Genomic DNA, 12,988 nt, shown 5'->3' with positions numbered 1-12,988 from the left:
TACGAGGCAGCAAGGCAGGTGGCCAGGCTTACTGGAATATATGGCTGGAATATTGCCAAGTGTGGCATTAAACAAGTAACAAAAAAATTCTTTGTGCATGGCATCACATGCTACGGAAGCGTAATAAGGCCACGTAGGGCATACTATCTGCCACGTAGTACTTAATATATCCTTTTAAAGGTTCGGATTATGAAGTGTGGTTATTAAATTGAGATATGTTTGGTTATGCAGGACGTTAGTAGAAATGCACGTCAATACATATTTATGACACTAACGCAGTGTTAATACACAGTGTTATTTTGTGTGTGCGTGTGTGTGCGTGCGTGCGTGCGTGTGTGGAGACAGAGAAGGGGGAAAAAGTTCCTGATAGGAAATTCTTGTTATGACACGTCCCCCGAAAGTTTTGCTCGTCTTCATATGAGGCTAGGTTGGATCAGATATAACGCTCGTTTGCGTTTTTTTTCGAAATTGTAAATGTAATTGGGAACTAAGTTGACCATTTCAGATTAAAGTATAATAACATATATCAAACATCTCCTACAGCAGATACTAAGTCCTACATAGGAGATAATAAGTCCTACCGTGGAGATAGTAAGTCCTACGTAGGAGATATTAAGTAGTATGTCCAACGTAGGACACACTAACTCCTACGTTGTCCTTATCTGATTCACCAGCTTCTAAATATGTCACTCAAAGAAGGTTATTGTAAGTATGTGCATGTTCTTTGTCCATACCCATGCTTGAAGTTCTGTCAGTACACACCTGATTCTTAAAAACTTGCAAAGCATCAACAGTGGTGCATCATATTAACAACATGTCTCATTAAGACATTAGTGATTACAACAAAAAGATAAATCAAAATTTTGTCACAAAATTTTATTGCAGGTTTCATTGTCTGAATGATTGTTCTTGTTTAAATAGTCAGTTCATACAAAAATATATAGGTACCTGTAGACAACATATTACAAATTAATATATCTTCTGCATGTAATTAAAGCTGAAGACACAAGTCCAAGATCCATATTCCACACACAAGACAATCTGTTACATGATGCGTTAGATATGAAGAGTGCACATCATCAACACAAATCAGGCTTTATCAGGCATCGAACAGGGATTTACCTTGAGTTCTGTATTTGAAGGTCCCTGGGACTCATACTCTTAATTTTCAGGGGTCCTGGACAACAAACTGGGGGGCCCAGATACTTAAATATTATTATTAATACTGTTATTGTATTGTGTATCATGACCATCACATAAATTATTACTTTGATTAAATTGAAAATGATACAATAATCCAGTTTGTAGAAAACTTAGTGATAAGTTATTGTTACTTGTTATTGTGGAATCTTTACAAGAAGTATTTACACTTTTTCTGCATCCCCGTGGACGCGCTAATAAATCTTGTTGCATCCATTGTCGAGTTTTATGTGTATAGGATGCAGGAATTCTCAATCCCTGGTCAAAGAGACTGGCCTTCCCTGGTCAAACTGACCACAAGGAAGCTTGCCTCATGACAGGAAATTCCACCTTGGAATCACAATTATACACACAAAACTCCTTTATCAGTTCCATTATCTGTTATTTGACACACACAGTCTGACATCTTTCATCACAATTTGCTTTGTGTAGGAAGAAAGCTGTCAGAGAATGAGCTGTATGTCTTCCGTTCATATGTCACTCCCTCCACCTGGAGAACACACTGGAAGAGCGCTTCGTACAGAGGCAACCATTTTGTCTCCCTGGTCATAGAAGCAAGAGGGTCGAGGAAGTTTGAAACATAGGCAAAGCCGACATGATGTTTGGTATCTGCCGCAGCATACTGGCCTCCAAATCCTCCATGACCAAACATGTAGTGGACCTAAACATAGTGAAATTTTCATAACTGGACCCATCCTTCACAGTTAAATTGTCCAATTCAACATATTTCTGGTATAGTGAAACAAGGACATGGGTGGATCCAGGAATTCTCAAAGGAGGGGGTTTGAACCATCTGAACCCCACCTCTGGATCCGCCAACGAAGGATACAGAATAATGTCCCATGTGCAAACATACAGACATCCCTAACATTCAGTGTACATTAGACAGAATTTCCAAAATGGGAGGGTCTGGACGGTTTACGTGTTCCTCTGCAGTTATTTTAATGTATTCATTATAACTGACTGTTTCTGTCACTTCACACTGCACAATGCCAATTATCTGTAACATACCCAGTCCTCTTGGAATACACTGCAGCTCTCCCAGTATATTTAGCACTAAAATCTGACTTGAAACATGAGGATATTCAAGTGCATGATATGGCATCTGCCCGGTAGCCTGCTGCTTGCTAGTTACATAGCAGGCTTACATCTTTATTTTACAGCCAGTTCTTATTCCAACGGTATATATCTGATCATGTCACTGACCACAGAAAATATTTAAAAAATGATTTAAAAGTGTGGTAGCTAGAGGCATCTTTACAGTTCATGATCAATCAAACCATACTGTCCACACATCCACATACCCATTTATCTAACACGAAATGTGATTGGTCTAGAGAATGCTTTCTGCCAATGAACAATGTTGTTCTTTTCTGATTCAAATGGCAGCGACCGTGAATGAGTCAACAGTGACCACCAAGTTATGCTGTTTTTCTCCTTTTGCACATGTTTAAGTTTACCTCACTCTAAGTTATTTATTCATTACATTCTAGTGGCTTTTTAATGAACATGTAGGTGTATGACACAACATGTATTTTTAAACTGTTTAAAGGTTCAAGACCATGACAAGCCAAGGATCATGCACCAGTCCTCATGCAATAATTAGCACCACACATGGTATTGGTAGCAGTAAACAAATGAGGTGATGTTTTATGCATGAAGTATCCTTTGAAAGCAAAATATCTTAAGACCATATGTTTCATATAATAACAGGTATTATGAATTACCATCAGTATTGTACATTGAGGAGTTATTCATATGTTGAGGGATATGCTTTGATGTTGAATTGTACTTGTTCTCAAATAAATCACATGAAGAAGACTCAGATACGACAAAAATACCATGAAGGAAAGACAATAGTAATTCCCATGTACCTGACCATCTTCCTCTACAGGTAGTAGACTTGTTCCAAGACTGTAGATATCATTCCCTCCATATGTCTTGTCAGCACCCCATGACAGTGGAATCTGCAGCCTCTTTATGGCATCAGGGGAGATAATCTTGCGTCCATTACTGTCTACCCCTTGAGCCAGAATGCCATGAAATTTGGCTACAGCCTGAGCCGTGCCCACCCCATGAGAGGATCCACAGGGCAAATCCATGAAGTCCGGGTTATGCAGACACTGTGTCTATTGATAAGATAAACAAATGTCAGCACAGACATATATTTACGAGATGTGTCTTGGTGAATGGGTGACATAGCACTAAAGTCATACACTCTCCACCCAGGTCCAAGTCTGTCCTGGAATCCAAAACTAAGAGGCAACATACTGCCACAGATTCTCATCAGGGATGGCAATTTTCCATGGATCCGTGGAAATCTGATTTTGATGCAAATCAAACAATCATGAGATTCGTCTAAATCCAAGTAGAAAATATTTAGGGGGGTAAGGTCTCGCTTATCAAGGTGAAGTATCCACATCTGCCTCTCTTGGGCTATCAAATTTCAGAATTTTGCATTATAAAATCAGTAAACCAAGCCATCCTTCCACTTTTTTAACTGCCTCAGTCAACACAGCCAATAAGAATCGCTGTTTTTGACATAAATCGGTAAATGCAAATGGCGGCAGAAATGACGAAAGTTTCTTTCAGCGATTTATCTACTGCAGTATGTTGAAATGTTTACCCGTGATCAAGAAATGTTAATCAATGATATCTATCAAAAAGGGAGGAATAAATTCAGGCTTGATAAAAAAGTAACTGTCAAAGTAAAAATCAGAAAAAAACTTTGAGGAAATATCAGGAAGTTTGGCAAACTTTGTAAATTGGGGACAGCATTTTTTTTCCACCAATCCGCACATTTAAATGCAAATCAAATGATCCATGGACCCCAGAGGCCCCCAGCTGATTTTCCACAGGAATCACTTTCACCTGTTGCCATCCCTGTCTTATTCAGTATCACTGTTATTCTCCAAAAATAATTAATTATGAACAAAACATAAACAAGTTTCAGTACAGGTATGGTTGAACACGACTCCTAGTTGACTCCTCACTGATCCACAAGTTATTTTTTTCAGAAGACTTCCAGGATAACAATAACTGGGATGTTGATAAAAGATTTCGATCACTAACTCCTAAGTAGCACGCGATCAGTTAGCAAATGTGATAAACATCTGTCAGAAAACCAGCCACTTGGGGACTTTCACTGTCAGAAAACCAGCCATTTGGGGTCTTTCACTGTCAGGTTAATATGCAAAATCTTAAAGTTCTGTCCTGAATGTGTGATTGAGTATGATTTCAAGCTGCTTCTAACAATATTCCTGCAATGTCACCCTCGAACATGGGACCAAGCTGCACACATTATACCCATGTGGAAAATAGAGCCCTGGTTATATGGTGAGGCAAGCGAACATTTTTATCACTAGGCTACTCCACTGCCCCTCTTGACCAAGAACTTACATTGATGATGTAATGTTTTTATCAGACATATCTCTGGCTTGACAATACGTTCAGACATATCTCTGGCTTGAAAAAACATTCAGACATATCTTTGCCATGGTGATACGTGAAGACAAATTTCGGGCTTGACAAAACATTTAGATGTATCTCTGGCTTGACAATACACTCATACACATCTCTGGTTTGACAATACGTTCAGACACATCTCTGGCTTGACAATACCTTCAGACACATCTCTGGCTTGACAATACATTCAGACATATCTTTGCCTTAGTGATACGTGAAGACACATCTCTGGCTTGACAATACATTCTGACATACCTTTGCCTTAGTGATACATGAAGACACATCTCTGGCTTGACAAAACATTCAGACATATCTTTGCCTTGGTGATACGTGAAGACACACATGTCGCGTGACAATATGTTCTGACACATCTCTGGCTTGACAATATGTTCAGACACATCTCTGATTTGACAATACGTTCAGACACATATTTAGACGTATCTTTGCCTTGGTGATACGTTCAGACATATCTCTGGCTTGACAAAACATTCAGACACATCTCTGACTTGACAATACACTCAGACACATCTCTGGTTTGACAATACGTTCAGACACATCTCTGGCTTGACAAAAGCTTCAGACACATCTCTGGCTTAACAATACAGTTAGACACATCTCTGACTTGACAATACATTCAGACATATCTCTGGCTTAACAATACATTTAGACACATCTCTGGCTTGACAAAATGTTCAGACACATATCTGACTTGACAATACATTCAGACATAACTTTGCCTTGGTGATACATTCAGACACACCTCTGGCTTGTCAATATGTGCAGACACACCTCTGGCTTCACAATACGTTCACACACATCTCTGGCTTGACAAAACGTGCAGACACACCTCTGGCTTGACAATATGTTCACACACATCTCTTGCTTGTCTATACATTCACATACATCCCTGACTTGATTATTACACATTAAATGTGGACTTACTCTTCTCCAGTCCCGTGGGTTCCTCAGGGTCATAGCGAAGATCTCGGGGTCTCCAGCAAAGTTCCCCTCTTTGTTACTATAGTAGTCCCGGAGTGCCTGCATTTCAACATGTAAGCGTGTCGTTCTGTGCTGGAGTTGCTTTGGCATTCCGATGTTGACATCAATGTCTGAATACATACAAACCTATTATGTTTAATAGGCATGTTATGCTTGCAGTCATATTACTTGACCTCAGGTGAAATTGGGTCATACTTAATGTCATACTTAACGTCATATTTTCTTCATAGGAGCTCATACATGCATGCATGTGTGTGTGAGTTGGGTATTCATGCATAACTGTGTGGTATCTCAGGTAGCTAGCAGTATAATGTAATTCTTATGTTAAATCGATATTTAATACTTATCCTGACTGGTGAGATGAAGCAAGTAAGCATGAGTCACAATAAGGAAAAATATGTACTTGTAACTTTTTTGACAAAATTGACATTTTATACTTATTCTGATGTATTTGCTTCATCTCATAAGTCAAGACAAGGAAAATTACCAGCTTAAGTCTGGGCTACTACAATCAGCAACACATTCACAGGCATGTACATCGTCATATGTGTGAAATATCCTCAAGTACGACATAAAACCCCATGTCACCTCACCTACCACAATGCATCTGAGGACAGAGGCAATGGGCACATGCTCTATCCGCTATAATGCCTACAGGACTAGAAAAAGAGTAAAGATCAGCTGATGGCAAGTATCATCCCACTCAGTCTAGTAAACTTATCCTCAGTACTTTTCGTTACACTCCACTACTGAGTCTAACAAAACCTTATGGGAGGTTGCGTCAGGTAACCTTTGAGATTGACCAATCAGAACACAGCTTACCAAATCGCGAAAGTGCACATTCGCACATACCTTTTGAACTTTGTATCTCGAAAAGGTTCGTACCCGAACGATTAGGAATGCTATTTAGCGTATGCTCGCTTCCAGGTGATGCACCTGGCCTACGTACAACCATGACAACAGTGAGTAAACAGTCACTGAAAATGGTGTTTTGGGCAATATGCAAGTATGTCATCTTGCGGAAATATTAGCTAATGGTAACAATGTCAACAGAAACCCCAAAGCGTATATACTGCAGGTCAAATAACTGTGTTATATGCAGATTTTTGCTTGTGGGGAGATCTGTGTCAGTGACCTGAATATTTTAAAAGTCCCTCCGATCCCTAAATAGTAGAATTGCCTGAAATCTAGTTAATCCTCTTGCGTTTGATTGGACGGTCATTGGTCGCTCAAAGGTTACCTGACGTGACCTATTAGGTTTTGTTAGACTCAGTGGTGGAGTGTAACGAAATACACTGAGACTAAGTTTACTTAGACTGTATCCCACTTGACAACACAAGACTCAGGTTTAAGATGGTGACATTTGATGATCTTATTCTATAGCATTATCGTCTAATATCTCAAGTGTATACACAAGTACAAATAATTTGACTTGCTATTTCAGATGTGGGTCAATTGTGCATTATTTCTGTTATCAATTAAAGGTCACATACAACATAAAACACAAGCAGATTCTTATACCCTTCAGTATTCACTTACTGAAATAAATCATCAAAAATGCCAATTCTAGCTATAAACTTGAAAAAAACTACTATGGAAAAAGCCCACAAAATCAGAGTTTAAACGATTCACTAATTTTCTCCCAGTGCTGACGGAAAAAGTGGTTTCAACAGCTATGATGCGCTGCACTCATAATGCATGCGCAGTGAATAGGTTCGCGGATCTTGAAACAGTATGCCTAAGTATGAAGTCATGCGCAGTAGTCTAATCTTGGTTATGTACACAGACAAGCAAATAAATCTACTCGTTACGTAACAAAAAACATGTTGATTGTGATACGCAGACTCTGTCACAGAGAAAATGAAATGTCCAACTTCAATCATTCACCACATGCAGTTTGAAATTAACACCCATCGAGCTTTTGGCCATAAACAAAGAGCCGGCTAAGCATATCAGCAAATGAACCAGTGGCCAGTGACAAGGCTTTGTTACACTTGTGTGCACACCCACCAGCTCTGACTGGGTTCGGTATTGCGTTGGTTTCATTTCAAAGGAGGAAAACCCAAGTACAAAATACTGCACTTTTGATTTGCGATTATACTTGTATAATTTGGGGGTTTTTTTTAGTTCTTTCATTTATATCATATACAGTGTATATGTTTTTTTTCATGTATCATGAATTAGTGATAACTGTCTTTTAGTTATGTTTGATTTTTTGGTTGCATGAGACCTTTAACATAACCCTGTTTGACACATATCATTCAAGTCATGTGCATGTTACTGCATCTCACCAAAAGGTTTTGCTATTTCCTCCTCAAAGTACTGAGCTAGACCTCGTTTCTGTGGGTCAGTTCGCCTCACGATCTGATCCAGGTACAGAGCAAATGTGATTGGATGATACCCATGGTGCTTCCCTGCAAGAAAATTATTTCTCTTTAGATTCAACATTTTATGTCACTTTGCAATGTGACTATTTGATATCTGGTTATTTTCAATGCACCAAAATCACTAGATGAGTTCTTCTATTTTACTAACATGATTTCATAGACATTCCATCAAAATGTCTGAGCAAAACTTACTGAAATTTATAACAAAACAATATGGTTCATTCATGGAAGAAAACATTTGTATTTTGTTTCTGTACATTATTACATTTTGAGAGTTCCTTTTATATGGAATTGAATTGTCAGGAAAAGTATTCATACATCTCTTTACCAAAATAATGCTCATACCTGGCTCCCACAAAGGCTTTGCTCGAGCTAGAATAACACCAAGGCGATGTGGATCACTTCGTAACCATGACAACTGGTATGGTTCTTCAACTTCAGCTAAACCTGACTTAAACCAAAAACATATGAGACATGACAACATAACACCACACTCAGTATTAGATGACAAGCAATGTTTTAGCAATATGTACTTACTTACAAGTTGTATTCAATGTGACCTCAAGCTAAATTCCTAAATACTCGGCATTAGAGAAAGTGAAGTCCCAGCTTGATTGATACGTTTGCATCATCAAATACATAATTCATATTGGATTTAAAATGTATCTTGTGTGCTGACCATGCATTTCTTACAGTCAGTTTGGCTCAAAAGCAAAAGGGAGAGTCAGGTGTTCGTGAAGCATGAGCCCAAGTGCCAGCAAAGATATTTATTCATTAATCAGTGCTGTGCTGTCTCCATCGTTTCTCTTCACTCCTCATTCATAAAAACCAGTGAACTGTGTCAAAGTTTTAATGATAGTTTGTTAACCAACTTTCATATTTTCAGGACAAAAACTGCAAAAACCTCACAGAGTTGGTATGATGTTTTGATTATGATCAGCATTTCATTGAGTATGTTATGCTTATTAGTTTGTGAGTTACACTGCAATTCACTGGACCACTTTTGAGCCAAACAGACTATAATTGCTAAGACAACCTTGTGCATGTATGTGACCATAAAATAACGTGTAAAATTATAATTCAGTCAAGCCCAACCCTTTTTTCAAATATTTACTGAATCCTTTAAACACTGATTCTAAACTTTTCTCATAATAACAATAATCTAAGCGTGTGAAAATCTGAGATAGAACTGGTCTTCAGCAACCCATACTTGTTTACAACAGGATTGGATAGTCAGGTTGACTGACTTGGTTGACACACAACTGTATCCCAGCTGCATTGATCCAACAGCAAACAAGCAAGCCAAACAAAAACATAATCTGAATCAATACCCTGTTACTAATATATGTCTCCAGAGTTATCTTCCCTTTGCCATTTTCAGCAAATTCTGGCCAGTGTTTGGAGATGGGATCTTCATATCTCAGCAGTCCTCTGAAACAAAACAACTAAGTGCTGCAAAATATCAGGTCCTCGACTTTCGAAGCTCTCTTAGTTGTAAATGAGCCATACATTAACATTAACCTACGATTATCTTAGCGCTAAGAGAGCTTCGAAATTATAGGCCCTGTAGTTTCCTATAGTTGACAAAAGGAAAAACCTTTAAGGAACTCAGTTCATGTAATTTAATTAGGGAGAAACGGTATGAAACCTCTCTCATTTTCAACTGTGAAAACACAGTGAAGACAAAACAAACTAGACAAAAAATACATCTTACTTAGCTTAATGTCAGAAATTGGTACACAATAAAAAAGATTGATAATATATGAGAATTTGTGTCATTTTTATCTCTTAGCTTGGCACAAAGATAGGCACTGTCAGTCCTCTCTATTCTCTAAAACCAAATTAGAGAATTTTGAATATCATCATATCATTCTGTATTAAATAATGACAAACTTGAAGGATGGACCACTTCTTTAATCAGTTGCTTATCCATAACGTTTCTACTTATCTCTGAAAATGCCACTCTACGAAGTCACTCTGTATTAGGGTAGTGTGAAAGAAAATATCTAAATAATACAGAATTTACACATTGGTCTCGTGAAACACACGAACAGCTATGGTTCAGTCACTAAGGGTCATACACATGGTGCCATGGATAAGTCACTATATAATGAACAGTTGTTTTGTGGCTGAATTGGACAATCTGGGCCCATGATATTTTGTCACTGCATGGACAATGGACAATTTAGTGTGTAAGCTTGAAGTGAAACATAACATATAGAAAAAACCTTTTTGAAAATGAAATATATATAGAAAATACATAAAAATAATATCTGATAATGAGTGTGCAAAAATTAGTTGTCCATAAATAGAAACAGTTAATATCAGTCTAAGTAAAGTTAGTCTCAGTACTTCTCATTACACGCCACCACTGAATCTAACAAAACCTAGTAGGAGGTCATGTCAGGTAGCCTTTGAGCGACCTGTGACCGTCCAGTCAAACGCAAGAAGGCTGAAGGGATTTAACCAATCTGACAACGGCTACTGTTTAGGGTTTGGCAGGACTTAAAAAATTTGCTAGCCACTGACACTGATCCTTCGATAAATCCGCATAAAACACTGGCATATGACCTGCAGTATATATGCTTAGGGCTTTCTGATGACACGGTTACCATTAGCTAATATTTCCACAAGCTGACATCCTTGAATATTGACAAAAATGCTATTTTCAGCGACTGTTTAATCACTAGGTTTTGTTAGACTCAGTCATGGAGTGTAATGAAAAGTTACAATGAAACTTTTCAATGTAAAATGTTTCATGAAAACCTCCCCAATCCATCATTCTCACCTATCCACAAGGTGGGCAATTACAACCGATGACAAACTTTTTGTTGTTGAGAATAAGAAAGATGCTGTGTGATCCTTCCAAGGTCGGAGAGACTCCTGGTCTGCCCAGCCACCCCATATGTTCACAACAAGCTCTCCCTTGTGGTAGGCAGCAAAACTACCCCCTTTCTCACTGCCTGAATCAAGGCTGTTTCTGAAATGTCAAAATAATCATTACAAACACAAACGCCAGAATTGTACAATTACTAGAAATCCAATTTCGTTTAAGTCAATGATTGCATAGGGATCCATGATTTAGAAAAACCCAAACCACTAAAGTTCCCCAGCTAAGTAATGCAGTGAACAGTCAAAATGCTCATTTAACGAATGAACTGAATAGGCATGGGAAAGCACAGCAATATTCCAACAATAAAATATATTGTGCATAATGAAGTACTACAATGCATAGTGAACAGTTTGAGTAACAGTCTTGTTAAGGCACAATTAATCGTTCATTTCTTCAAACATATCTAATAAAAATATCTGGAAAGACCCATGTTATTGTCAAGGATTGGTGTGTGTTTAACTTGATGTTCAACTCGCAATATCTTATTATGTATAATGTATTTGACTTTAAGAATCATCACTTACTTGAACGCTTGCCAAACAAGCTCAAATCCTGGCTTAATAAATCCGTGTGGTTTTGGAGGGATCCTGCGTCTTCCCATTGTGTTGTTCAATATCTACACTGACAAAATAATATATAACGCATGTTATTTAAGTCTATGATATCATGTTATCAGAATATTGAGAACCTAACTTAATGGATCCGTGAGCAATACACATTGCGGCTGTGTGACCGAAAAGAACTTTGGTCTTAGGCAAGGGACGTAACTCTCATGACTCCTGACAATGTTAACAAGTAGTGATCGAACGGCTTGAAAACGCAGCGTGGTCTCTTTTGCAGAGTGTTGAAGTCATGACCTTTCTGGAGTCTGCACAACTCTCTAGTATGAAAAGACACAAAAGACGTATGCACCTGTTTTCAATTTACCGTCACTGACGAGAGCTAAAGGCGGTCCCATATTATGACGGTGCATGAAGAAAAATCGTTTGTGTGTGACAGCTGAAGTTAGCAGTCCAGGTAAAAAGTGATCGAGTTTTTGTCATGACCTCACGCATAAACTAGATAGATACCACTACAAATTGTGCAAGAAAGGTTGCAATAGTGTCATTGATGAGGAATCTAGACAAGATAGGCCTACATAGCGTTCACTAAAATGTGTAAGGCTTATTTCTGGAGTCTCCCGCTGTGATTTTGCTAGAATATCACTAAAGGCGGCGTACGTAAAACTTAACTCGCTCACTCAACTTTGTAGGGTCAACCGATAGATTATATGTTTATGGGTCATTTTCATCGACAGTTGCAGGATAGACAGGACGCCTTTCGATGCACATTCTGGCAAACTTGTTCAATTACATCAAAACACTTTTTGAGGATACTGAAAAATTAGCGAATCGCGTATCTCGTGAATAAAAAAAAACTCTCTCGGTTGTACATGAAATAAGTTGTTACCGATTTTTAAGGCCACTTATGTCAACATTCGTATACCAGTCCTCCAAAAGGATGTAACAGTCACGGAATACCTCATGCTGCAGGTACCATTTCGAGATCACTACATGTAGAAAAAGAAAGCAATGTTATCAGATGGAAACGTGCATTTGCCTTTTTGAAAATATAGTAAATACGATAACTTTAAATTTTTCTTTGCTTCAGATTCATTTGTAGGTAATAGAGCGTCAGGTTTGTCCAGATCGGTGGTAAGGAGGGTTTGTTCTGTTTGACATTTTTTTTCCTGTCGGTAGGTTCTCATTTGATTTCTGTTCGGTTGAATACATTTAGTTTCCATTAGTCAGACATAAATTCAAATTTTACCACATTACCATTATTTACAACGTTTGGGGGAATGACTCGAATGTTGTTTACAGTGCAATGAATGCTTCTTAACCTTGCCTTTGTTGAATTAGTTGAAGCGTCATATTTGATCTCTTCTGATCTATAAATAAAGGCCCGGGATGCTCGTCAAAAGTGTGATTTATGAATTCCTCGAATTGTGATGATTCTGTTGGCTTATTCTGTGTCAGCACCAGAACATTGTTCATAATTGTTG

General features: G+C 38.2%; 1 protein-coding gene across 1 annotated transcript; it reads right to left on the bottom strand.

Moving 5' to 3' along the window:
- Positions 1-861: 861 nt before the first annotated feature.
- On the bottom strand, positions 862-11,725 carry LOC137284960 (beta-lactamase domain-containing protein 2-like). Its single transcript, XM_067817043.1, has 8 exons — positions 11,469-11,725; positions 10,840-11,031; positions 9,383-9,482; positions 8,397-8,502; positions 7,956-8,078; positions 5,608-5,774; positions 3,075-3,329; positions 862-1,861 (listed from the first exon to the last, which is right to left on the bottom strand). The coding sequence occupies exons 1-8, from the start codon at positions 11,543-11,545 to the stop codon at positions 1,613-1,615; spliced, it is 1,269 nt and encodes a 422-aa protein (XP_067673144.1). The 5' UTR covers positions 11,546-11,725; the 3' UTR covers positions 862-1,612.
- Positions 11,726-12,988: the final 1,263 nt, after the last annotated feature.

Source organism: Haliotis asinina, chromosome 5, assembly GCF_037392515.1.
Source record: "Haliotis asinina isolate JCU_RB_2024 chromosome 5, JCU_Hal_asi_v2, whole genome shotgun sequence".
NCBI lineage: Eukaryota > Metazoa > Mollusca > Gastropoda > Lepetellida > Haliotidae > Haliotis > Haliotis asinina.
The sequence above is the reverse complement of the archived record's forward strand: the minus strand, read 5'-3'. Positions and strand labels throughout refer to the sequence as shown.

What these genes read in the sequence shown, in the direction of transcription:
- LOC137284960 (XM_067817043.1), bottom strand. Translation starts at nt 11,545, where the DNA reads ATGGGAAGACGCAGGATCCCTCCAAAACCACACGGATTTATTAAGCCA. An exon ending in ATTGCCCACCTTGTGGATAG is followed by an intron (nt 9,483 to 10,839) that starts GTGAGAATGATG and finishes GTTTTGTTTCAG; the next exon opens with AGGACTGCTGAGATATGAAG. An exon ending in ACCCACGGGACTGGAGAAGA is followed by an intron (nt 3,330 to 5,607) that starts GTAAGTCCACAT and finishes TCTTATCAATAG; the next exon opens with ACACAGTGTCTGCATAACCC.